We start from the raw sequence: 25,546 nt of genomic DNA, 5'->3' as shown, positions 1-25,546 counted from the left end.
AAAAAGGAGCGTGAATTGCACGGCCTCTCCATTTTCACTTGTTTCTCCGGCCAGCTGGCGTGTAACTTACAGCCTCGTTCACGTCACTGCCGAGCTGGGCCCCACGTTTCACTGGCACTCATATAAACCACAAACAAACCTGTCCTCGTGTGCTGGACATAATTGATCTGGTTCCTATTTCGTGTACACTCAGGAAACGTCCGTAGAGTTAATCCTGGGTTAAACCAGTGTAACAATCAGGCTCCGTGAGTGTGTAAAATATCTCAGGGCAGATTCCCAATTGGTGAAAATCAGCATAATTCCATTGAAGTCAATGGAGCTCTGCAGCTCTACGTCAGCTTAGAATCTCACCCCGTAGGTGTCGGTCTTACATTATACACACAGGTTTCCAGGTTCAACTATTTATAATCAGAACAATATTTTTCAAGGGGATTCTCTTCTACAGTAGCTGATGTCACCATGTCATCCCCTTGCTCCCTTTGTGTGTGGGAACTAGTAGTTAGCTCCATGGGTGTATTCTGTTGGTCGATGGTTTCCATGGAAGCTAAAGTGGTTTAATTTGATTGGAGCACATCTCTGCCAGCTCCAGGTGAGTTGGGTCCCTTCCATCCCCACAGGATTCAGCTCACCTGGAGTAATTAATTCCACCAGAGGAGATTAAATATAACAAGGTCAGTTTCGGGGGAGGGAGGGGAATTGAAAGTCAGTCTGAGAACTCATAGCAATGAACTCCACAGGCTGCCAGACATCAGATTTAATACTGCAGATAGCTTGAAAGGGGGCTGGATACATTTGTGGGCCAATGTGTTTGTAGGGATTCTAAAATAGGAGTCATCCACTCTCATGCTTCAGGGTGCGTGGTGATGACTGAAGAGGTCAGGAAGGATACCAAGCACACTCCCACCCCAGGACCATATCTACTCTAGAAAAATGGATCATGTTAGAAAACGTGATCACGAACACAAGATGTTAAACATGACTGAGCCACCCAGTGTGGACAGGGATATGTTGTGCTTAAAAATGTGCCGGCTGGTTGTGATTAACCTAGTGGGAACAACTTAACACCGCTAGACCAGTGAGGAGCCATGGGATAAGAGCTGAGAGGGGCAGATGGGGCAAGCAAATCCACCTGCTGTGTTAGTGAATCGGGTGTGAGTCTGTTTCTCTGCATCCATGCAGGTACATGTATGCAAAGCCTCCCACATGCTCCGTCCCCTTATCCAGCCTGACTCTCTCTCCCCACTCCAGGAGCAGCAGGCCTTGGTGTTCCAGATGATGCAGCAAATTCAGCAGAAGAGGGAGTTGCAGCGGCTTCAGATGACGGGCACCTCCCAGCTGCCCATGACCAACCTGCTGACGGGCACCTCCACGCCCCTCCTCCACTCGAGCGCCCTGATGACCTCCGCCGCCGCGCCCCCTCCCAGCGGCAGCTCCCTCCTGGCATCCATCTCCCCCCAGCAGCTCAACCCTGGCAACAGCCTGATGGGGACCCCGACAGCCCCGCCCCTGAGTGCTCCGGGGAACAGCTTGATGGCTTCAGGGGCGGGAGTCCCACCGGTTCTTTCCACACAAACCAACCCCTTCCTCAACCTCCAGGCGGACAGCAGTGCCCAGAAAGGAACGGTGCGTAAATTAGGAGTATTAAGGTAACACCTAGCTGAAATCAAGGCCCCCCTGTGCTAGGCTCTGTACAGGGGTGTACTAAGAGACAAGTCCCTGCCCCAACAAGCTTTCAGTCGAAATAGGGGAAACTGAGGCAGAGTCTTGCCCAGGGTCACAGAATGCATCAGTGGCAGAGTGTGCCCTCCCCATGGGACTATGCTGCCTCTCAGGCTCATCCGCCTCCCTCATTAGCCAGCCAGGTGGGCCTGATCCTACCTCCACTGATATCAGTGGGGTCAAGACAGGGCGCTGGGGTGAGCAAAGGTGCACCCAGAGATACCCACCCCCGCACGTGCCAGGCCAGCTGCAGAAGCAGGCACGGCACCACCTGGATTTGTCTCCATCGCTCATGACTAAGGCTGCGAGTCTGTCACGGACATCACGGGTTCCGTGACTTTCCGTGACCTCTGCGACTTCTGCAGCAGTTTGGGTGTGTGGGAGGAGGCTCAGGGCTAGGGGCAAGGGGTTGGGGTTGTGGGGGGACGCTTACCTTGGGGTGCGGTGCTCCCCGGCTCCCACTAGCATGGCCCTGCCGCTCCTCCTAGGCGGAGGGGCAAGGAGGCTCCGTGCGCTGCCCCACCCCTGCAGCTCCCATTGGCTGTGGTTCGTGGCCAATGGGAGCTGCGCAGTCAGCGCTTGTGGCGGGAGCAGCACGGGGAGCCCACTGGCCCCTCCGCTGCCTAGGAGCTGCAGGGACCTGCGGAGCTGGGTAGGAAGCCCCTGCCAGCCCCGCCAACCCTCCCCACCCCAGCACCAGTGGGGTCCCAGACCATCTCCCCCAGCACCCACGGCGCCCCAGGACCGCCCCCCCCAGAGCACCCATGGCCCCCCGCCCAAGTTTTAGTCAGGGGTATATAGTAAAAGTCATGGACACGTCATGGGCTGTGAATTTTTGTTTACTTCCTGTGACCTGCCCATGACTTTTACTAAAAATTCCCAGGCTCTGACTGTATTGGCTTCAGGGGGATTGCTTTCTAGACCGGCAGGGCTCAAGAAGGGATACACACGCAGACACACACACGCAGAGTCAGGGGCACCGAGAAAACAGGATGGTATTGGCTGCTGTCAGAGGCAGGACCCCAGATTTGAGAGGCCAGTGGTGTGATCTGCTATGACAAAGCCCCGTCAAACTCGCCTCCTCCATCCAGCTCTTGCCTTGTAGACAGGGCCTAGCAGGCCCAGCCTGGTGGAGCACTGGGGAGCAAATGCCAGAGTCAAGGAGTCTGTTTAAACTGAGAGCGGGGAGGTCTCCCAGTCAAGTGTCTCTGCTGATCTCAGCCTCGGGGAGAAGCGGGCATTCCTCATTCAGGCTGCGTGCCCCAGCAGGGGCAGGCCGGCAGCGTGGCAGGGCTTTCGTTTCTGCTCACTTGCGGGTTGCTGCCTGTCTGATGACTCTCTTCTCTGTGTCTTTTTTTAAAGAGCATGAGTGAAAAGGGAGCTGCTGTCACCCAGGACAAGGGCTAAGGCCTCCCAAGCAGACCAGCGGCCCGCTCTTCTCTGCTACAGGAACACGGCTCTCCACGGTCACACATTCGGATACTTTAGAGCAATGAGCACAAAGCTTCTGAGAAGGTCTTCCCGACCGTGGGAAGTGCCAGGTGGTGCTTTAGAAGATAACGTGTCTCCGGCCAAGACCTGGTATCGGGTGATCTTCTAAGAGGAGAGATGGGGCAGGGGGAGGTCCCTGCCGGTTTGATCCATGGCGCACTTGCACGAAACGAAGTTACACTTCTTCTTGCTAAGCAGAGGGCGAGAGTTCGCCTGTGCTCTGACACCTTCCGGCCTCTTCTCCAGTGCGTGTGTCTGTGTGTATGAGTGTGCGCGGGTGTGAGGCCTCCAGGATGGGGCCCTAAACCAAGACCACAGAGTATCCTAGGCCGAGACTGTGGTTGAAGGGTCATCTCTGCTTGTTTTCTGCACAGCATTCAGACAGCTTACAGCGCCCTCCGGGGGGGGATGCCAGATACGAGGCGGCTGGGAAAGTGGGGTGGGGCCATGGGGGGGCGGAGAGTCAAGATTCTGTCCCATCACATGGGGAAACGAATTGGAATATGAGCTGTGAAAACCCTGCCACAAACCTACAGCAGGGACTTCGCTCCTGCCTGTCGCCTTGTGACCCCCTCAAGGAGATGTTCTGCCCTCGGGAACCACCACATCACCAGATCCAAATCCAGCTTGGGAAGACATGGATGGCAGAGCTCTGGAAGGGGATTGGGCATGAGGGGTGAATGCCACCTTCTTCTTACCCCAGCCACTGTGGTGGGTGTCTCTGCTGAAGATTAACCTTAAAGACACTACTGGGACCTCTACGCCAGCTGCTTGGCCGATGCCGGTTGATCAGCTGGGTGCTGTCCCTTCCACCTGAGAAGCACACTCCTCCCTCCTACACTCTCTCTCGTTCTGTCCTTCCAAAGTCTACAGGCCCAGCATTACCACTGGAAAAGGGCTAACACCAGTACTGCCCACTGCCTGCCCCGCCGCAGGGGGTGTGTTCTCACCAGGCCGTCTTCTCACGGGGCTAAAACGGCACCAAGGAGGCAGAGGGAGGGAGGGTCTGAAATCTGTTACTTTTGCTTCCTTACCCACCTCCCGAATGTGGCTACTCTGACAAGAACTTTCTCCCCTGTCGCTGGCACTAGCTAGCCCAGGCCCTGGAAATGTGGCCAGTCTTCCCAGCCTAGGGCATTGGATAGCCTCATTGCTTCACGCTGTCTGGTCTTAACTCCACCTTGAGACCTGGTCCTGTGGCAAAGAAACCTGCTTCCTCTAAGGTTGGACAATGCAGGGTTGGGTTTTTTTGAAGGACTGTTCGGGGAGGGGGAATCGGCGTCAAACGTTTGAATTCTCCCTCCCGCCGTTAAATCTGGATCTCTCGGAGGGGGCGGGGGGTCAAGACTCCAGCGACTGGAAACACTGAGAGTCTTAAAAAAGTTTTCAGACCTTACCGGATACAAATGATTTTCAGCACACTCCCACCGCCTCGTCTGGTTTGCACTATTCAAATTTGTCAGCGGTGGGTCTGTGCTGATGCCAGTGGAAAAGCTCATCACCGTTTGACTCCATCTATTAAACCCATTTCACGTTTGTTCTTTGATTTGATTTTAAAGATTGTTGCCCCGATGGTTGAGCAGAACCAACAGCAGAGAGCGCCCCCCCCCTCACCCGCCCCAGGGGTCTCGCTTTCTGTTCTGTGAACCGGGCAGAACAATGCTCTCTGTTCGGAAAGCTATTGGGTTGGGGTTTTTTAAGCTATTGTTTAAAAACAAGAAGAAGCTACTGGAAAGACGGAGATGGCAGCTATAACAGTGAAAATGGGAAAAAAGTAGTTTTGCTCTCATCCTTATGGTCTCTGCAATACCAATAGGAGAGGCTGCAAAATGTGATTTGAGTGAATGTTCCTTCTCTCTCCCCAGCCACCTCCTGAGTGAGTTAAAACTCAAGATGTGCCAAACTTCCATCCACCTGGTACACGTCACAGCCTGGAACATTGAATTCCGTTTTTCACTCGCCTGATGTTTTTTTTGTTTGCCCCAACCCTGAGTTGCACGATTCTGTGCCTGCACTTTTTTATGTGTAATTTTTTTTCCCCTCTGCAAGTGGGGGGCTCCCTCCTGCAAGCCCTCCCCTCACTGGGACAGTGATACAGGGCGCCATGTTCCCACCTGCAGATTGGGTGATCTGATGCCGACCTGGCGTGCGCGTGGGAGGATCCAAGTGGCCCTGTGGGATCCCACCCGTGAAAAGCTGCCCGTGCAGAATTGCAATTTCAGAGGCTGGCTGCGCTAAGAACCGGCCCCGAAATATTTTGCCAGCTGCTGTCCTGGGCTGGTTTGTTCCTTTACAGTAGAACTCCAGATCCGGGTTGCCATCTACCCCGCTGTTAGGACAACAGTCCATTAACACGGTGGGGGCAGCGTTTCACTTCCCGGCCCCTTTTTCATTCCAGCCAGTTCTACTCACAATGCAACAAGTTCATTCTCCAGGACAAATGAAAGCGAATCCAAGGAATCTGTTTCCCAACCAGCGTCTCCATTGGTTCCATTCAAGGCCTGGTTCGGTGGATTCCTAGCTACCCCTGTGGGTATTTGACACATATTTTTTTGTTGGCATACCAAGCCTCTTAGCTCTAAGGCAGCTTCGTAGATCAGACATGGGCAAGGTTGAGGATAAGAGGAAGGAAGAGACAGATAGCACTTAAAGAAAAGATTTCTCTGGCTTCTTCCAAAAGCACCTGGTCCCTTTAAAGTATGCTCCTTGCCTGGTCCTGTCAGGAGACTAGGATGCGTTAAAGGGCCACTATTAGAAGGTTGACATTAAACTTTGTATCTGCGTGAAAAAGAGGAAGAGGAGAAAAAAATATAAAAGCTAAAGATTATCTGTGTTTCGGTTGCACTGGGGTACACGGTTCTTTACCCGTTTTAAGGCTAACGTCACATTTAGTATGTTGCATGTGTCTTTTTTTTTTATTATTATTAAATAAAAGAGAAAAAATGTGTATATTTTTGGCAATTTAAGGTAATGTAGCTAAGATATATTTTTTTCACGCTGCTTGACTGTTCTTTATTCTAATAAATAATATTAATATTAAAATTGAAGACCTTTTTGATACATTTAGGGTTTCAGATTTTAACTAAGGAAGGGGGTCGTGTGTTGGAGAGGCGAAATATAAAAATATCGTAGTTTCCGTTAAAGCTACCGACAGTGTCTGAATCATCCGTGTAAAAGGAAAAAATGTTGCTCCTAATTTATTTTAAGGTTCCATTTCTATAGATGTTTTAATAAACGGATTAATCAATTGTTATGGGTTGTTTTAGAGTCCAGTGAGTTAATAGGTTGCTTCTGACCAGCTGTAGCACCTTCTACTGGGGTGTTTATAACCCTCTCTAAGACATGCCATTCAACCTTATGACACCGCTTACGAACTATTGATAGATGAAACCTTACTATAAAGTATGACCAAAATGTTATGTCTGCTAATTGTTAATTTTTTAAAAAAAAAAAAGCTAAGGGTGAATTTTTCAAGTGACGAATGGGGTCTTTGGGGACGTGATCTAAAGCCTGTTGAAATCAGGGGGGGTCTTTTGCATTGATTTACAATGTGTCTTAGACCCTGATTAAAGAAAGCACCTAGGCATATGCTTAAGTCCATCCCCCTGCAGGATGGCACCTGGACACATTTTAACTTTAAGCAGAGGTGCTGAAGTCCCGTTGACTACAATGGGACTTGAACCCCTGCTTAAGCGCGGTCCTGAATATGGGACGCTTTCCGGCAGCGAGGCCTTTACTGGGGCTAGCTGAGTGCTGACCTTTGAGCTGCCTTGGGCCTGGTTTTCCCAGGCACTCTGCACCCAGGCAGCTCCAGGTGAAGTGATGGGGAGCTGTGGCTTCTTGGCGTCCTCAGGGGAATCGGATCTGAGGTGTCTTAACCTTGGGAGCACCCAAAATTAGCACGCAGTCTTGGGAAAGCCTACTGAACTGATGAGGGGTGCGGGAAAAGAGCATTGTCCCCTAGCAAAGAGGAGTGCAGCGTAGTCGTGTGGTCCTGAGATTGCGGGCTTAATCTCACGCCTGGCTGGGGAGGGAGACAGTCAGAGGCTCCAGAACCTTTGTGGGGGGGGGGATGGGGGCAAGACCAAAGTGCCCCCTCCCTCTCCACAGGGCTGCTCCCGCAGTGCGCCAGCTGCCCTCTCTCCTGGTGCCACAGCAGCCCCTGGTGGGCAAAAGGTGTAATTGCGCAGCGCCTCCCCAGCAGAATCTATTATTCTGTTGGGGACATGAATTCTGTACTTATGTTTCTTTTGTTAAAAAGTAGGGGGATGGCCCCTTTCCCCACCACCCCCGGTCCAACGCTGGTGGACCAGTCCCCACAGAAGAAAGAGCAGTCGCTACCTGGGCTCGAGATGTCTTTGTAACCAGTCGCGATGGGCCTGAAACCAAACCCTTGCTGCCATAGCTGCCCTTATGTCTGGTTTTCCAAAGGGGTCCACTTCCAATTAGGCAGTGAAACAAGGTTATACTACGGGCCCTATTGTTCCAAAGAGGCCTGCATGTCAGGTGCTGCGCTCTCTTGAGCTGTGGCTGCTTATCTAGGTGCCTCTAGAAGGACTGGTCTTCTTAGGAAATCTGGTGCTGATGGTGGGGGCAGAGCCCGTGCATATCCAGCCCTGTGTCTGCACAGGACAAAGCTCCGGACCTAGACACATTTTAGTGGGAGGGTAGTTCGGACCCAGACGCTTGTGGTCTCCACAGTGTTCATCCTTCTATGGTACTAATCTAGCCCCCCTTTACCACCTTGCAAGTTGAAATGTATTTTCCCCTCCTAGCACCCCCTTGAGATAGGGCACGGCTATTATCCCCCTTGCACAGATGGGGAAACTGAGGCCCAGAGGTTCAAAGGTATTTTGGCATCTAACCCCCATTAATTTAAATGGGAGCTAGGTGCCTAAATACCCTGGAGGATCTGGGCCAAAGGACTTCCCAAGGATTCACAGAGCGTATGTGAGAGCAGGAAACTGGACCTCATTTTCCTAAGTCCTAGCCACTATATCATCTGTCCTCCTATCCCCAGAGTTTTCCTACTCTCTTCTTTTACATACACACACCCATCCTCTATCACCGCTTTTCATGCTCGCCCATCGAATCCACCATCTTAACTCCAAATGTGTTTTGCCATACGCAGAACTGGGCGCCCGGTCTATACTGCAAAGTTAGGTTGGCCAAACTACATCAGTCAGGGCTGTGAAAAATGTCACGCCCTTTGTGACGTAGTTAAACCAACCTAAGCCCCCAATGAAGACACCGCTAGGTCAATGGAAGAATTCTTCCATCCACCTATCTCCCCCGCAGTGGGTTTATGACAGTGACGGAAGGGCACCTTCCATTGATGTAGTGAGTGTCTATGCTGCAGGGAAGCAACTGTGCCACTGTGGTGTTTCTAGTGTAGACATACTCTGATTTTTAAACTGATTTAGTTAAACTGGTGCCAAATGCTGTGTGGACACTCTTATTTCAGTTTAAATTAGGAGTAGGCCTACTTTAGGCACAAAGTTGGACCAATGTAACTGAAGGTGTGATCTTATACCGATGTCATAAAACCGGTGTCTTTTTCTTTGTGAACTCTTACAGGAGCTCACACCTGGCTTACGTCTGTTTAGCTTGCACATGTAAATGTACAGACGCAAGCTCCACCCATACAACCAGTTTTAAACCAATAGAAGGGCATCCACGAGGGTTCTTGCTCCAGTTTAACTAAATCAGTTGTCTGTAGCTGAGGCCTCGGAAATGGATAGCTTGTTTTTCCTGGGATTGTTCCTCCCCAATTTTCCCTTCCCGTTTTTTTCTGGGCAGGGATAAGGTAATTAACAAAAATAGTTTGTGTTTGAAACTCGTTCCAAGAGGTGCCTGAGCTGTGAAACAGAGTTTGGGTTCATCTAAAATGGATCCCACAAGGAAGTCAGTGAGCTGCATTTGCAACATTGGTTTCCCATCTCCGCCAAATGCAATCAACTGGGAGGGCGCAAACACCGGGTCACGACTGGGGAAGAAAAATTCCTGGCAATTCTTTCCCCGCAACTATTTTTACATTTGAAATTTCGTCAGACTTTGAAACAATTGTAACCAGGTTTTCTGTGGGCTGAAAAAAATGAGAAGCGAAAAAATTGCCATTTTTGTTTTAAATTCATGAAAATTCATAAATCTCAGCTCCTGGAACAAATGTTTGTGTCACATCTACAGTGGAATTGACAATGGGGTTCGTTAACATGTGAAAACACGACTGAAAATAAAAGCGTAGACCAACGCTAAGGCCTGGGTTTGATCCCAGACATCAAATGCAATAGTCTAGGCCCCGTCTACATCACTAAGGAAATTCAGGCTGGTGTAATCTCCCTGAGGCAGTTACAACAGGGCAAATCCCTAATGTAGATACATTTGCACTGACACAAAAAAAGGTTTACAGCCTCTGCATCTTAATCTGATAATCTAACCAAGTAAATCATGTCAGGGTATCTGTGGTGTGATTTGCACAGGTGTAGCTACAGCTACAAGCCTGGATGCCTTTGTAGATTATTTTAATTTTTTTTAGTCAAACACAAATTATTGCATTTGATACAGGGGTGAGTGTGTGAAATCCCATGTGCTGTGTTATACAGGAGGTCAGACTAGATAATCCGATGGTCTCTTCTGGCTTTAAAATCTAGGAATTACTCTGGGGTTAATTTTTTTGTTAATGTAGACAGGGCCTTATTTGTACATCACATTGCATACTACAGTCTGTGTCCATCCAAATTGGAGACCCCAGCCAGCTATATCTCCATTGCTGGCAAAAGCCCCAATTCAGGAAAATATATAAGGACATGCTTATCCATCCCTGTTCTGGGAAGCCCTTAAGTGTTTGCTGACCTTTGACTTCAGTGGAAGTCAAACACATCCTTAAAATTAAGCACAAGCACATGGATCACTTGATGATGACCTGTTCTGTTCGTTCCCTCTGAAGCACCTGGCATTGGCCACCGTCGGAAGACAGGACACTGGGCTAGCTGGACCATTGGTCTGACCCAGCATGGCCGTTCTTATGTTCTTATGCTTAAGCTTAAACTATAAGCAGATATTTGTGTGATTTTTTTCCTAAAAAAGGTTTTCATTTTAGGTCCAGAGTCATAACCAGGAGTGTGCTAACTTTCTCATAACATTTGTATGACTGCCATCAACCAGGCACATTCCATTTTTGCTTGGAGCACGTTCACTGGGATGACAGTCTTTAAAAAAACAAAATCTTTCTATGGACAAAACCCCACTTCCGGTGCTAAATAGCAGTGGAACGTCTTTGACAGAAAACTGCTCCTACTTACCCTTCCTCTGCCGTCGGTGATAAAGGAATTCAGCGGGCCTCATATTCTCTCTGTTGTGTAATATGCAGATAAGAGCGTCTTTGTATCATTCATGTATTTGTACAACCAGAAAATTGTTGCAGTCCTTGTTCTTTTACTAAAAGAGTTCTTTCCAAAAAATAAAAAGTAGGACCAAAAAAAAAGTGAGTTCTGTATTTGATTTTATTTTTTTTTCACTTAATTGTCGTTTCTGCCACAGCACGAACAGTCCAGGAATAATTATAGCATGGGGTCTGTCCAGCGGGATCTACATCCTATAAAGCATTCCTAGAGAAAGTCACAACTACTCAGATGCAGCCATCTCTAGAGTGGAGCACAGCAGCTGTTTAACAGCCCACAGCTACACTGCACAAAAGGTGGGTGACCGATCCAATTGGAACTAAGGGGGAATTGTAGAGAGGCAGAACATACCGGTAGTTACCCGATTCAGGTTAACACTTCTACTCTTATATGTCTAACTGGAGTTAGGGGATTAATTGCTCTGTGGCTAGGTTATTCCAAAACTGCCCGCTGCAGGGTTTCTTACAGCTTGTTGGGATGCAGCTGGCCAGTTGGAAACAAGGTTAGCTGGACGATGGATTTGATCTGGTACAGCAATTCCTGCTTCTCTTGAGGAAAATGCCTTTGAGGGTCTGTAATAACCACAAGAGGCAGTTCCAGCCGCAATACACCGCCCAAAACCATGCTGGGCCCCACTGGTTCAGTTCTGACGCCGGCCCTGACTCAGGAAAGCACTTGTGCTTAATTCTCGTTGGCTTCAATGGGATTTAAACATGCTTAAATGTTGTCCTGATGAGGGAGGTTTTCCTGAATCAGGTAAAAGAGGACTAACTACTAAAGGCCCAGGCCACTTCATCTGTTTCTTTTTTCCCAGCGCTGGGTGATATCGCTAACCCCTCTCTTTGGGGTGAGCGCTCTTGAGAGAAGGACTAGGGCGACAGCAGAGTGAACAGAAGAGCCATGCCCTGACATGTTTTGTCACCTGATTCCTCTGGAAAATGGCACAGACTAAGCCAGCAATCTTCCTGGCCCCTTCAGTGCTTAGCCATCTGCGCAAGTTAAATCATCTAGCTGTCAAAAAGTTACACTTTCCCCCAGGGTAAATGTTAAAAAACCAAACCAGAACACCCTTTGACGCTTCAAATAGTCATTAAAGGGAAGTGGCTGAGTCATGGGTAGCAAAGAGGATAAATTCACTCTTCAGCTCTGATGTTCCGGTTGGGGGAAATCGGCAGAGCTCATGGAAAGCACAATCGGAGGATGCTAAGATGAAATTTTCTCTTGGTTTATTAGGTCAGCAGAATCCCTTCGTGTAACGACAGCCGTGGAGTTCACTTGGCTATTGTATTTAGCAGATACAGCATTACAAAAAACCACAAAATGACTGCAAAAAAAGGGGGGGCATTTCTGTTCCTGGCTCTGATGTAATCCGACATCAGTCTGGATCAAGGGCTCCATTCTAAAATGAACAGTCCAGCCCTGATCCGTAAACACATTGCTTAGTTTTCAGTTCTTGGTTAGTCCTATGGAAGTCAACAACACAGTGTTCAAGGTCGTCCCACTAAGACGGCAACAGAGCTAGGAAAAGAACCCAGGAGTCCTGACTCCCCATCCTATTATTTATTTATCTGTATTTCCCTAGCTCCTAGGAGCTCTTATCATGAACCAGGCCCTCCCTGAGCTAGTCACAAACACAGGACAAAAAGCTCCCTGCCAGGGAGGGATAACTCAGTGGTTTGAGCATTGGCCTGCTAAACCCAGGGTTGTGAATTTAATCCTTGAAGGGGCCATTTAGGGAACCGGGGTAAAAATCTGCCTGGAGATTGGTCCTGCTTTGAGCAGGGGGTTAGAGTAGATGACCTCCTGAGGTCCCTTCCAAGCCTAATATTCTATATTTTTTCTTTCTTTAAAGTCCTTACAATCTAACTTTAAGAAAAGAGGCAACAGATGGAGACATACAGGGGAGTCCACTTATGCTTGAACCAGACCAATGTGCGAATGCTGTGTCAATCAGTTCTGAAGCTAAAGCCAGTCAAATTCCAATGAGAAATAAGCAACCTTTTTTTTTTTTAACAGTGAAGATGATTAAACATTGGACCAAACTCCAGGGAAGTGGGTGATTCTCCATCTTTTGATGGCTTCAGAGCAAAACTGGACGCCTGTCTGGAAGATAGTCTTTACTCAGACAAGTTATTGCCCTGGATCCAGGGGAAGTGGGTGACATTCCATGGGTTGTGCTATACAGGAAGTCAGCCTAGATGAGCCAGGTGGTTCCTTCTGGCCTTAGAAGCTATGACAATACTCCAAGACTCAGAACCCCATAAGAACGGCCAGACTGGGTCAGACCAAAGGTCCATCTAGCCCAGTATCCTGTCAACCGACAGTGACCAATGCCAGGTGCCCCAGAGGGAAAGAACAGAACAGGGAATCATCAAGTGATCCATCCTGTAGCGGGGCGGTCACCCCACTCCAGTTAGGAAGGGGTTAAAAGCAGCCAAGGGAGGCTGGTTGGGTAGCCAGCCACAGGTATGGTTGCACCCAATTAGGGCACAGCTGGTCCGGATAAAAGGGCAGGCTGAGGACAGAGAGGACTAGGTTGCTGGGGGAGTTCAAGCAGGGCATCTGAGGCAGAGTCAGGCTGGGGCGCTCTGGCCTGATGAGTGCCCAGCATGAGGCCTTGCTAAAGGCCAGGGGAGGTACCAGGGCTGCAGGGAGGCAGCTGGGGCTGGAAAGGCAGCCAGGCCAACCCTTGTCAAAGATGAGTGGTCACTTCAGACTGCAGTTTGCCCCTGAGAGGGTCTTTGAGGGAACCAACAAGCATGTGGACAAGGGGGATCCAGTGGATATAGTGTATTTAGATTTTCAGACAAGGTCCCTCACCAAAGACTCTTAAGCAAAAGAAGCAGTCATGGGATAAGAGGGAAGGTTCTCTCGTGGATTGGTAACTGGTTAAAAGATAGGAAACAAAGGGTGGGAATAAATGGTCAGTTTTCAGAATGGAGAGAGGTAAATAGGGGTGTCCTCCAGGGATCTGTACTGGGCCCAGTCCTATTTAACATATTCATAAATGATCTGGAAAAAGGGGTAAACAGTGAGGTGGCAAAATTTGCAGATGATACAAAACTACTCAAGAGAGTTAAGTCCCAGGCAGACTGCGAAGAGCTACAAAAGGATCTCACAAAACTGGGTGACTGGGCAACAACATGGCAGATGAAATTTAATGTTGATAAATGCAAAGTAATTCACATTGAGAAACATAACCCTAACTCTACATACAATGATGGGGTCTAAATTAGCTGTTACCGCTCAAGAAAGATCTTGGAGTCATTGTGGATAGTTCTCTGAACTCATCCACTCAATGTGCAGCGGCAGTCAAAAAAGCGAACAGAAGGTTGGGAATCATCAAGAAAGGGATAGATAATAAGACAGAAAATATCATATTGCCTCTATATAAATCCATGGCACACCCACACCTTGAATACGGCCTGCTGATGTGGTTACCCCATTTCAAAAAGGCTATATTGGAATTGGAAAAGGTTCAGAAAAGGGCAACAAAAATGATTACGGCTATGGAACGGCTTCTGTATGAGGAGAGATTAATAAGGCTGGGAATTTTCAGCTTAGAAAAGAGGCGACTAAGGGGGGATAGGATAAAGGTCTATAAAATCATGAGTGGTATAGAGAATGTAAATAAGGAAGTGTTATTTATTCCTCATAATACAAGAACAAGGGGCCACCAAATGAAATGAATAGGTAGCAGGTTTAAAACAAACACAAGAAAGTATTTTTTCACACAACGCACTGTCAACCTCTGGAACTCCTTGCCAGAGGGTGTTGTGAAGGCCAATACTACCACGGGGCTCAAAAGGGAGCTAGATAGATGCACTGAAGATAGGTCCATCAATGGCTATTTGCCAGGATGGGCAGGAATGGCTGTGTGTGGATGGAGGAGCCTTCATGGTAGGCACCCAACTTTGCAAAAGCCCACCTACGAGTTTCAGGTGCCCCTACTAACTGGGCCAGCAGTTGCACCAGGGGCTGTCCAAGGGTGAAGTGAGCCAGACGCAATCCCCATCAACCCAAGCCTCCGCTGCCGGGAGGAGTTCCTAAAAACCTCCAGCGGTCTCGGCAGCTCCTCACTGGGGTTGTGGGCAGCCCTTTCCCGGAGGCAGCAAGACCTGCACCTGAAGGGAAGCTCCCCCAGCGAGGCTCGCTCCATTAGCAGCCTGAAGCCCAGAGGAAGTGAGCTCAGCTGAGGCTGGGGTGGGGGGGTCCACACTGCAAAAGGGGTGCGGAGGGGGAGCTTCCAAGCCCGCGCCCTTGCAACAGGCTGGCTGCATTGCATTGCATTGCACTGCACACGACATTGCATTGCAACGGGCGAGCTGCATTAGAGGGCCGGTGCACCGGGACGCCCGCCGTGCACAAAGGTGGAACCCTTCTGCCGCTCGCCCAGCTCCCCGGCTGCAAACCGGCCCAGCATTGCCTGCACCTTCCGGCGGGGCGGAGCTGGGCTGCGGAGCAGGAGCGGGGAAGGTGACCGGGCAGCCCGCTGCGCGCCCCCGCTTAGCCAGCATGCCGGCGCTGCAGAGACCGGCTGCTCTTGTGACACTGGTGAGCGGAGCCTGCGCGAGGGCGGCGGGCTGCTGGGTAAGCGCACGGGGCAGAGGCCAGGGCAGGGCGCCGGGTGGATCTTTAGGGGGCGGGAAAAGAGGGAACCCCCCTCAATTAACCCCCTAACTCCCCTCTTTTTCGTGTTTTTCCAGGAGGTTCCCCATGTGCCAGAGGGGTGGGCTTTAGCCTAGACTGAAAAGTGTGTGCGTCATCCTGGCAAAACAACCCCCCCTTGCCTGCCCTTCACCCATCATTAGGGATTATTTGATTAATGAGGTTTACTAGGCTAGGGCCTAGGGACCCCCTCCCCCCCCCCAGACCCACCATGGTACCGTGCAGGGTGCAAACACACCTCAAACTTAGGTCGGCCTCCCTGGGTCACTCAGGGGTGTGAATTGTTCACACCCGAGGCCTGGGCTCCGTGGTTGACGTAAGTCGCCCCGGCCTTGGCCTATCTGTGCGTGCGTCTACGCTCAGATTTCTTTCCGGCCAGCCCGAGTGCCCTGTTACGGCGATGCAGTAAAAAAAAAAACACCTCCCCGAATGGCGCGGTCAACCTACTGAGGTCAAGGCAGACCCAGTGTAAACACTGCATAACCTGTGTCAACCCTAGCAGTCCTCCAGCAGCTGTCTAGGGTGACCAGACAGCAAATATGAAAAATCAGGACAGTGTTATAGGAGCCTATATAAGAAAAAAAACCCAAAATCGGGACTGTCCCTATAAAATCGGGACATCTGGTCACCGTACAGCTGTTCCACAATGCCCCGTTCCCTGAGACAGCAAGAGGCGTAGTTAAGACAGCCGAAGCCCAGGGTAGTCACCGCCGGTGGACAGAAGAATTCTTCCATCGACCCAGGGGATGGATTTACTACAGGGATAGTAAATAGCTGTAGCGAGTAGCGGCAGTGCTTGAGTGTAGACGTACCCTCAGGGTACATCTATGCTGTGAGTTGGGGGTGTGATTCCTGAGGAGACCCACCCCGCTTGCTGAGAAGCAGCTAGTGGGCTAAAAATGGAGTGTAGCCACAGAGGCATGAGCTGCAGGAGGGGCTATACAGCATTTCAGACCGGTCCGTACTTGGTACGGCTAGCGGCCTCTCCCACCACTCGCTCCGTTGCAGCTACACTCTTGTTTGTCATGCACTAGTGCCATCCAAGCTAGCATGAGGACGTCGAGCTGGGGATTTATGCATCCAATCCAGCTCGAAGCATAGACATATCTTACATGAAAAAGCTAGACAAAGGGCAGGAGAAAGGGCTGGAGCGCGCTTTACCATGGGGATGGAGGGGGGAAATTAATTGTGTTTTGCTCGCCTGTCAAAACAAAAACAACCCCCTACAACAGCGCACTCCTAGAGCAAATGGAGGAGTAATCTATTGGCTGAGACCCATATCGAAACTGATGATAAACTTCTTGTAATATAATAACTAGCTCTTTTTGTCTGTATTGCTCAAAGCACTTGACAAAGGAAGTCTCAGTGTCATTATCCCCATTTTACAGATGGGGAAACTGAGGCACGGGGACGGGAAATGGCTTGCCTAAGGTCATATGGCAGAGCCAAGAATAGAACCCCAATCTCCTATCCACCAGGTCATACTGCTCTGAAGGGAGACCAGCATTTCTCTAGGGGTGGGGTTTGTATAAGCCCCAAAGGCCTTGATCTTGCAAACACTGATGCCCATGCAATGACTTAAGAGCACGAGACCGATTCACTTTCAGCAGGATTTGTGCTGCTAAAGTATTTGGAGTTGAAAAATCTCTGCCTATGATATATAACATGTATGTATGTGGTCGTCTGGTGTTTATTGTATGTGGTATGTATGTATGGTATAGACTACTTTGGTGTTTGTTGTAGGTATTACTCCTTTATATTTAAAACACCAACAATACATAACTTTAAATAGCTACCTCTACAAAAAATCAGATAACCCTCAACCTCCCAATTCCTTGATTTAGTTATTCTTTAAATCCAATGATTTTTAAATGCATAGCAACACCGAGGATCTGATCCCTCTGCCACCCTGGCTTGCGTAGTCCTTTGCACCGGTGTCGAATGGGTATACAATGCTAGCAGAGCAGGGCGGTGGGGAAATCAAGCTGTGCAATGAGAGTCCGGCTCTTTGGGGAGCTGGTGGCGGGCTTATAAATTCAGTGATTATTTCTGTGACTAGAGGCCCCCACAAAGGTCAAGGGCCCATTGTGCTGGGCGCTGCCCAGACACACAGTGAGAGACAGTCCCTGCCTCAAAGAGCTTCCAGTTGAAATAGACTAGACGCAGGAGGGATGGGAGGGAAAGCGGCACAGAAAGGCAGAGCTGAGACTAACCCAGCTCTCCTGAGCTTTAGGATGGACCGGTCTGTTGTCTGGCTGGTGAGAGATCAACATTGAAAGAAGAGACACTATTAAGTTGAGAAGACTCACAAGTGCTTCTCTGCTGAGGCAAATATGATCTCTTAATCCAGCCTGGAGTGTGTTTTCCTCCTCTCGCAGCCCCGCTCCTTGTTTCCTGGCTCTGCACGTGGTGGGAAAAGGAGTTTATTACTTTCGAGAAGCTCAGGCTAATAAACCCCTTTCCCAAGCCGTTAGCGCTTCAGGCATCATAAAACTGCTAATGTCACTGGCAGTAAAATATGTATATTTTAAATCTGCGGGATGTCTTGACGTAAGAAAACGTTTTGCTATGGCATCTCCCACCGATAACAGAAAAACCCGGTTAATCTCTCTCTATGGGAACATATACACCCTAATATTACAGTAGCCTCAGCTGCGACTGGGGCCTCGGGGTGCTAGGTGCTGTACAGACACAGCGCAAGAGACATTCCCTGCCCCAAAGAACTTACAGTAAATAGACAAGACAAAGGGTAGGAAGGGAAACAAGCACAGAAGAACCAGAAGTAGAACCCGGCTCTCCTGATTCCCAGTCCAGTGCCCTAGGCAGTAGTCTGGCTACCCCCTGTCGTTGTGCTCCTGGCTTAGATTTTTAGTTTCACCCAGTCCTCAGGTGTTACGCACAATGAGATCTTATAAAAACAAGATTCCCCGGCTGAGTTTAACCTAATAGGACACATCCTTTACAGCAGATCTCTGTCCCTGACCGAATCTCCTCCTCCACAGGTAAGGAGTTCTTCAGGTACCTCTTCGTCCCCTTCCCGGCCAGCAATTGCAGCCAAACACCCATACCAAGTGGATTTGAAGGCAGGAAAGCGTTACGCGTGGTGTGCCTGTGGCCACAGCAAGAAACAGGTAACTTCCAAAATCATTGTGGTTTCTCCTTCATGTCCGCTCTCCCCGAGCTTCTTAGCAATTCACCCAGCTCAGAAGCATTTTTCATTGGCCTACATGACCTCCTTCAGCATTCATGCAAAACTCTGAAGACTATGGGACTTCCATACACCTGTTTCACCTAGTCCAAGGTCTTGCTTCCAACACCAGCTGCTTCAGAGGAAGGAACAAGAAATACCTCCCCCCAGTGGACAAGTTTGGGATAACCTAGTTGTCACCCTAGCTCCTATCAGTTCTAATTGCCTTGTGGCATGAAGTTGAACATGATTATATTAAAATATATGTTTTAAATTATCTTTAAGTAACTGTCCCATGGTTGAAGCTGGTGGTAGCTAAAGACAAGGTGTTCTCAGGATCGGGCCCTTGCCTCTGCAAGGCGCTCCTAATGGAAATATTTTGAAGCCTAAAATGCGGCCCCATTTTAGCATGAGTTCGCCCAGCTGTGAGCTATGACGTGCCGAGGCACTGAGCCATCTGGCTAGATACTCGCCTTTCTCTGCCCTTTTAAAGCCAGGGTCTGTAGGAAACCAGGGTCTGTTTGCTGCTCTGATTTGGAGATTGCCGACGTCCCAAATTCCAAGTGCATCCAGACACTGCACTGAAAGGCAACAAGTGAAATACTTGATAATTAGTTAGGGAGAGGCAGCTTCACACCCACTGCTGGCCATACTGGGTCAAACCAATGGTCATCTAGCCCAGTATCCTGTCTCTAGCAGTTGCTGGTGCCAGCCGGTTCAGAGAGAGTGAACAGAACGGAGCAATCTCGAGTGAGCCATCCCCTGTCGTCCAGCCCCAGTTTCTGGCATTTGGAGGTTTAGGGACACCCAGAGCATGGGGTTGCATCCCTGATCATCTTGTCTAATAGCCATTGATGGACCTGTCCCCCATGAACTCATCTAATTATTTTTTGAACCCAGTTATACTTTTGGCCTTTACAACGTCCCCTGGCAACAAGTTCCACCGGTTGACTGTGCGTTGTGTGAAGAAGTACTTCCTTTTGTTGCTTTTTAACCTGCTACATGTTAATTTCATTGGGGGCCCCCTAGCTCTTGTGTTATTTGGAGAGCTAAACAACACTTCCCTATTCACTTTCCCCACCCCAGTCATGATTTTACAGACCTCTCTCATATCCCCCCTTAGTTGTCTCTTTTCTAAGTTGAACAGTCCCAGGCTTATTAATCTCTCCTCATACGGAAGCGGTTCCATCCCCCTCCTCGTTTTTGTTGCCCTTCTCTGCACCTTTTCCAATTCCAACATCTCTTTTTTTGAGATGAGGCGACCAGAACTGTACACTGCATTCAAGATGGGGATGTACCATGGATTTATATAGTGACAGTATGATATTTTCTGTTTTATTATCTATCCCTTTCCTAATGGTTCCCAACATTCTGTTCGCTTTTTTGACTGCCGCTGCGCACTTAGTAGATGTTTTCAGGGAACGATCCACCATGACTCCAAGATCTTTCTTGAGTGGTAAAACAGCTAATTTAGATCCCACCATTGTGTGTGTGTGTAGTTGGGATTATTTTTTTCCAATGTGCATTACTTTGCTTGGGACAGTTCTTATTATTTATGTGATATTAGCCTCTAATGGCCCCCGTCAGGATCATTGTGTGTTTATACCGTGCAACCCTTCTCATCAAGTGCAGGAAGTTAAAATCTAGAGAGTAATAAATGCATTTAAGTTTATTCCCGTCTGATCCCCTCTGCCTGTGAATGCTCATGTTGGTGTTTACAAGCAGACAGCAACCATAAATGGGAGTCACCTCTCAACTATCCCATTCTCCCTCTGGACATTACATTTCCTAATAGGAACATCTCCCTGTCCACCTGTGTCAGTTGGTATCTCCCGCTTGGAGAAATAACTGTTTTGTAGGGGGAGTGAAGAGGTTTCGGCTATAGTGTTTCCTTTAAATCCTGGAATAATGGAAGAGTCAATCAGGTTTATTATTCTGCAGAAGCGGAAGGCCTGATTTGGCAGATAACTGGAGTATGATGTGCAACACATATGGAGCCTAAATACTTTATTGATCAGGTGTATTACGGTAGCACCAAGAAGCCGCAGGCATGGTGTGAGGTGCTGTACAAACACAGAACATAAAGACAGTCCCTACCCCAAAGAGCTGACAGTCTGTCTGAGACAAGAGGGGTTGAAAGAAAGGTCAGGTTTGACCCATTTGTAACGTTCTGTCAGGCCGTGGGGAAAATGCCGCCCGTTTAGTGATCCTCCCTCGTACAAACTAGGTGCCAGTGCAAAATCCTGCAGGTGAAATTAATGTCATGACGTGTTGTGAGCTGCATTGTCACCGATCATCTGGCTCTCTGTATACTGAGGGGGGCCTAGAACACTGACGCTTCCTCGGCTATCTTTTGGTGATCTCTGCTGGTGTGGGGGAAGGAAAGCATAGGAGAAAATGGGGAGGCCAGTATTGATTCTCCTCTTGCTTGGAAATGCAAACAGATCTTTACCCGATATGGGGCAGACTGGATCTCCGGCTCCTCCTAAGAGGAAGGACGGACCGGTGGTTTGGGCACTTATCTGAGATGCAGGAGACCTGGCTTCAATTCTTTTCCCTGTGCCAGATTTCCTGTGTGGTCATGGGCATGTCACTTAGTCGCTCTGTGCCTCAGTTTCCCCATCTGTGCTCTGCCCTCCAGGGGCTGGAAGAGAAATACATTAAAGATTATGAAGTGCTCAGGTAGAATGATGATGGGGAGCTGAATAAATACCTGAGCTAGATGGAGCTAATCCAGCTCCGTGAAACGGTCTCTCCTTCCCAGCAGCCCTGCCACACCCCTCGTTGCACAGTGGCGCCAAGTAAAACCACTGCTTTGTTTTCTTTTGCTCTACAGCCTTTCTGTGATGGATCCCATAAAACAGCAGCCCCAGATCTCTCACCCCTGAGGTTCCAGCTGGAGGAGGCCAAGAGCGCCTGGCTGTGTGGGTGCAAACACACCAAATCCCCTCCTTACTGTGATGGCACCCACAAGGAGGAGTTCATTCAGAAAGCAGAGGTCCCTGGGCAGCCTTGATGGGGGGCTTCCTATCCTGACACAAGTGGGGGGGGGGCATTGCAGCCTGTTTTGAGGGGCGGGGGGGGGGGGGGGGCTGTAGGAATGGGAAGATGTTCAGGCTTTCAATGTTCTCTGGTGTATTGGATCAAGTTGTCCGAACAGCTCCAGGTTCTGTTCTTCTTTCCCTGTAAATGAAGTTCTGTACAGACCGGGCCAGTCAAACACAGGGGCACTGGGCTGGTGGCTTCATCCAGCTGCCAAGAAGGATCAAATAAAAGCGACAAGGCCTTTTTCATGTTGCTGGCACAAAGAGAAAGATGGGTTTAGTCTGCATTGTTGCAGCTCCATGTTATGAAATAACTCCCAGCATTACAAAAACAGAGCCGACTGGGTGGGTAATACATAGATTCTCTGCAAAGAAACTTCCAGCCCATGGGAGCAAATGGGATCCCAATGCACAGCTGTTGTAGGAGGAAAACTGCGTATCATGATCTATCACCAGTTCCTCTGGACTGTCCCCGCAGCCTTTGTAAACCGTAAAAAACTGAGGAACTCTGTTGGCTTCAGATTAACGAGCCTGCCGCTCATATCAGCCCAGCTGTTCCCGTTTGCCTTGTCCCCAGCCTGATTGTAGCTGGATCCGGATTCTTCGATGACTTTGTTTTCAGTTGAGGCTGGAGATTTCCCACCCCGACCCCAATTGAATTATTCCTCGTTGAGCTGGCACTTGATGTCTCATGGAAGTAAAGTGAAGCACGTACCCAAGTGGTTGCAGGATCAGGGCCCAATTGTTTACGTTAAAGGTGGCCTGCAAAGGGAAAAAATAGGCTTGTGTGGTTTTTCTTCTTTATGATAGATAAAAAGAACCAGAAGAATTGGGAGGTTTGGGCTTGGAAAGGATGGATTTTTCTCTGCTTGCCTCTTTCGTCAGGGATGTCAAGTTTTGTGTAGTTCTCTGTTTCTGGTGGCAGATTCCCCGGAGGACTCAAAGATGCGGATTAGGAATTTTCTCAGCCCTCCAACAGAAGAGGTGTCAAAGAGATTTTATTTGTGAACTCCTTTTCCCTCAAAACTTCGAAAGCCCCACCGTTTTAAGCAGTTGGACTGAAAACCGTCAGGACTTCCCTTCTGAATGGAACGACGTGTCACTTCCTTGCTATCCGCCATAAACCTCCAAGTTCAAGTTTTCCATAGACTCTCCCAGGAAAGACAAGAACTGAATTTTTAAGGCCTTGTCTACACACACCCAAGTTGTATCAGTTTAACTATATGGGTGGATCCATTTATACTGGTATAAAGATGCTTATACTGGTAGAACTATTTCCCATATGGGAAGGGGAATAAGTTATGCTTGTGAAAAGCACTTTTGTATACCAGTGTAACTGCTAGAGATTGTATTGGTATAACTATATCGGTTAAAAAAAAATCATACCCTTCAGTGTACCCAGTTATACAGGTATAAAATCTGTGTGTAGCCAAGGCCTTAATATATACAAAACAAGCAGAAGAAAAAGTAACAACAAAAGCAACTTTTCAGGCCTTCTTAACTCATAATCAGGAAGCAAAAAAACACATTTCTTTTTCTTTACAGGTCATTTTTTAACAATCAAATTTCTCTTTCCTCTCCTGTCTTTGTTCTCCCAAGGGGGTTCTTACAAGACAGCTGTTTTTGAACAGGATGGGGAGAGCTGTAACTGAGAAACCTCCACTTTTTTGTTGACCTCTGTTTAGGCACGACGGGTAAAAAATTTTCTAAAATGCCTACGTCGCTGGAATTCAATGGGACTTAGGCGCAGATCAATGAAATCAATGGGAGTTAGGCATTTAAACGCCTTTGGAGAATCTGCCCTTATTGCTGATCTACACAGAAAGTTGTACCAGTTTGACAAAAGGTATGATTTAAACTAGCACCGTTTTGTCTGTGGAACAAAACTGGTTTATGTTGCTTTAGCTTGTGCATCCTAAAAGGTGAGGAGAGTGTCCACACACCAGATTGCATCAGTTTAATTAGAGCAGTATACAAGTTAAACCGGTGCTGCTTGTGTGTGTGGGCATAAGGGCTAAGTCACTGAGGCGCTTTTAAACCTTTAACCCCGCAAGTCTGGTTCTCTTGCACGCGTGTAAATGACGGTGTAGCAAACAAGGGATCCGAGTGACGTGGTTGGAAACCGGATCAGAATGGCCGTGTTTTACGCTGGTTTTAGACTCGTGTGAATGATGGTATAAATCACCAGGGCCATGGAAAATTAGACCCTTCTTAATTAGCCAAACATTCAGAACAGAAGATGCGCGCGGTACATCTGAATGGCGTTTTTCTATCAGGCCCTCTGAGTCGGTTTATCTGGAAACCAGAGGAGGTTATTTCTGCCAATGTACAAGGGCAATTGCTCCTGTAACAGACTGCCATTATGTGGGAGTTCTTCGCACAAACCCCAGAGACTTCCAGATGCTGCCATAATAATAAACCAAACCCAGTTGTCACGCAGAGACGCGACTTGTTCTTCTACCATAGCGTCCGCTCTAACAACTCAGGTGGTCGGGGCTTCAAGAGATTGCAAGGGACCCCCGTTTCTCTTGAATGGTTGTTTTGATTATGAAACGGTTAATAAAATATTAACCTCCAGCTAGATGGCTCTGTGTCTTTCATTTAAAAAAAAATTCCCAGCCCCTGTGGGTTCTCCCTCCCAGGCTTACTCCAGTGGGGTCTGGTTGGGGGAAGGGAGAAGCCTGCTTTTAACGTTAGCAATGCAAAGAGGGTTTGGAAAAGCTATCTTCCCTCGGGGAGTGTGAATTACACCAGAGGAAGGAACACCTGTGCTTGTCTGGGGGATCAGTTTTTCCAATTTGCCTCTCCTAATAATCCCTCTACCTGTCCAGAAATCTCTGTTGGTAGATATTAGACACAGATGAAGCAGATCACCTGGATAGGTCATTAGTGGGGATTGAACCCTAAATCTCTGGATCTAAAACCATGAACTGCTACGCTTTGAGCCAAATAAACAAATCTATTCGCCTGGAGGCAGTATCAGACTCATGGACCCCATACCTGGTCCAGCCAGTAGAAGGAGACAGAGACCCACACTGTCGGTCTTATCTTGGTGTCAGTCCAGAGTGACTTCGTTTGAGTTGCCTCAGGTAGAAACAGATCAGGATCTGGTCCCTTCTCCTGTGATCACTCCCTGGTTGCTTTACCATCAGCTAAAGGCAGTTGATTGATTTTTCTGCCCCCCGCCCTGTCCCTATCCCTATCAAACCAGATTATTTTCTCTCCAAAAATAAGTTGCAATATTGTGGAGAGGAAAGAACCCGCTTTAAACAAAAAGAGACCTCGAAGAGCAGAGCCCGGAATGCTCTGGACAAACGAACCTGCAAGATGGGGTTGGTTTGGGGCTAGTGACAAAGACTTAATTCGCATTACAGAGCTGTCAGGCCCCTCAACAGAAGCCAGTGGACATTTTGAAGGGGGATTTTAGGATGGCTGCGGAAGATTCACACACACTTCACCCAGCCGGGAGATTCCTCCCCATGCCCACACCAGCCTGGTGCCAGCTCAGCGAGGAAAGGGAGTCATTCACAGAGCTGGCTCGCCTCTCATGCTAGGCGCTAAGTCTTCCCCAGTGGCACAGCAGAGACCTGCAGTCGGTGGGTTGCTTTCCAGAAAGACCCAGCCTCCGGATCTCACCTGAAATGCAGCCCGCCGGCCAAACAACCGGGCGGTCTTGTCCGCTGCAAGATTTCCTGCCAGGGCAGACAGAGCCAGGAGTCTCCAGGGGGCTTTCCTGCGCCTCCGGCTAGTAAAACCTTGCAGCAGCCGGGAGAAAACTGGAGCTTTGAAGAAAACAGCCTCAATTTTTGGCTTCATTAACAAAGATCCCCCCACGTGGGAATAATGGAATCCCAACCGAAGCCAATAAGGTGCCCGGGTAATTTGCTTGTTGTTTCTGGCCTGGCTTCTCTCGAACCTGGGACACCATTTTTGCTTTTTAAATTAAAAAAACCAATGTTTATTTTGCTTTGCCCCCTTTACCTCCAAATGAAAAGTTTCAGAGTAGCAGCCGTGTTAGTCTGTATCCGCAAAAAGAA

At 48.7% G+C, this 25,546-nt stretch overlaps 3 protein-coding genes across 10 annotated transcripts in view; 2 read left to right on the top strand and 1 right to left on the bottom strand.

The window, feature by feature from the left end:
- MLLT6 (MLLT6, PHD finger containing) overlaps positions 1-10,693 on the top strand; it is a 76,225-nt gene extending 65,532 nt beyond the window's left edge. For all 7 annotated transcript variants that reach the window (XM_042844561.2, XM_008162706.4, XM_008162705.4 and 4 more), the window contains 2 exons: positions 1,249-1,623; positions 3,082-10,693. In XM_042844561.2, coding sequence (XP_042700495.2) covers positions 1,249-1,623; positions 3,082-3,126 — 420 coding nt within the window. In that variant the 3' untranslated portion in view covers positions 3,127-10,693. The remainder of the gene's footprint in view (positions 1-1,248; positions 1,624-3,081) is intronic.
- Positions 10,694-15,015: 4,322 nt separating this feature from the next.
- On the top strand, positions 15,016-24,086 carry CISD3 (CDGSH iron sulfur domain 3). Of its 2 annotated transcripts, none has more exons than XM_005301970.4 (3): positions 15,016-15,164; positions 18,281-18,409; positions 21,302-24,086. In XM_005301970.4, exons 1-3 carry the CDS (start codon positions 15,126-15,128, stop codon positions 21,479-21,481), a joined length of 348 nt encoding a protein of 115 aa, XP_005302027.2. In that variant the 5' UTR covers positions 15,016-15,125; the 3' UTR covers positions 21,482-24,086. The 2 variants fall into 2 exon arrangements, with proteins under 2 accessions (XP_005302027.2, XP_023956444.2); XM_024100676.3 differs by having other exon boundaries at positions 15,037-15,200.
- The window catches only part of PCGF2 (polycomb group ring finger 2), a 34,232-nt gene continuing 31,056 nt past the window's right edge, over positions 22,371-25,546 (bottom strand). The window contains exon 11 of the mRNA XM_042844563.2: positions 22,371-25,490. The gene's annotated coding sequence lies outside the window, so the exon portion shown is untranslated. The remainder of the gene's footprint in view (positions 25,491-25,546) is intronic.

Source organism: Chrysemys picta, chromosome 24 (genome assembly GCF_011386835.1).
Source record: "Chrysemys picta bellii isolate R12L10 chromosome 24, ASM1138683v2, whole genome shotgun sequence".
Classification (NCBI taxonomy): domain Eukaryota; kingdom Metazoa; phylum Chordata; order Testudines; family Emydidae; genus Chrysemys; species Chrysemys picta.
Note: the sequence above shows the minus strand (reverse complement) of the source record. Positions and strands in the feature narration are given on the sequence as shown.

Bases quoted from the DNA above. Each gene is read 5' to 3' on its own strand.
- CISD3 (XM_024100676.3), top strand. From the start codon at position 15,126: ATGCCGGCGCTGCAGAGACCGGCTGCTCTTGTGACACTGGTGAGCGGA. The intron at 15,201-18,280 runs GTAAGCGCACGG...CCTCCTCCACAG, and splicing joins CGAGGGCGGCGGGCTGCTGG to GTAAGGAGTTCTTCAGGTAC. The intron at 18,410-21,301 runs GTAACTTCCAAA...TTTGCTCTACAG, and splicing joins GTGGCCACAGCAAGAAACAG to CCTTTCTGTGATGGATCCCA.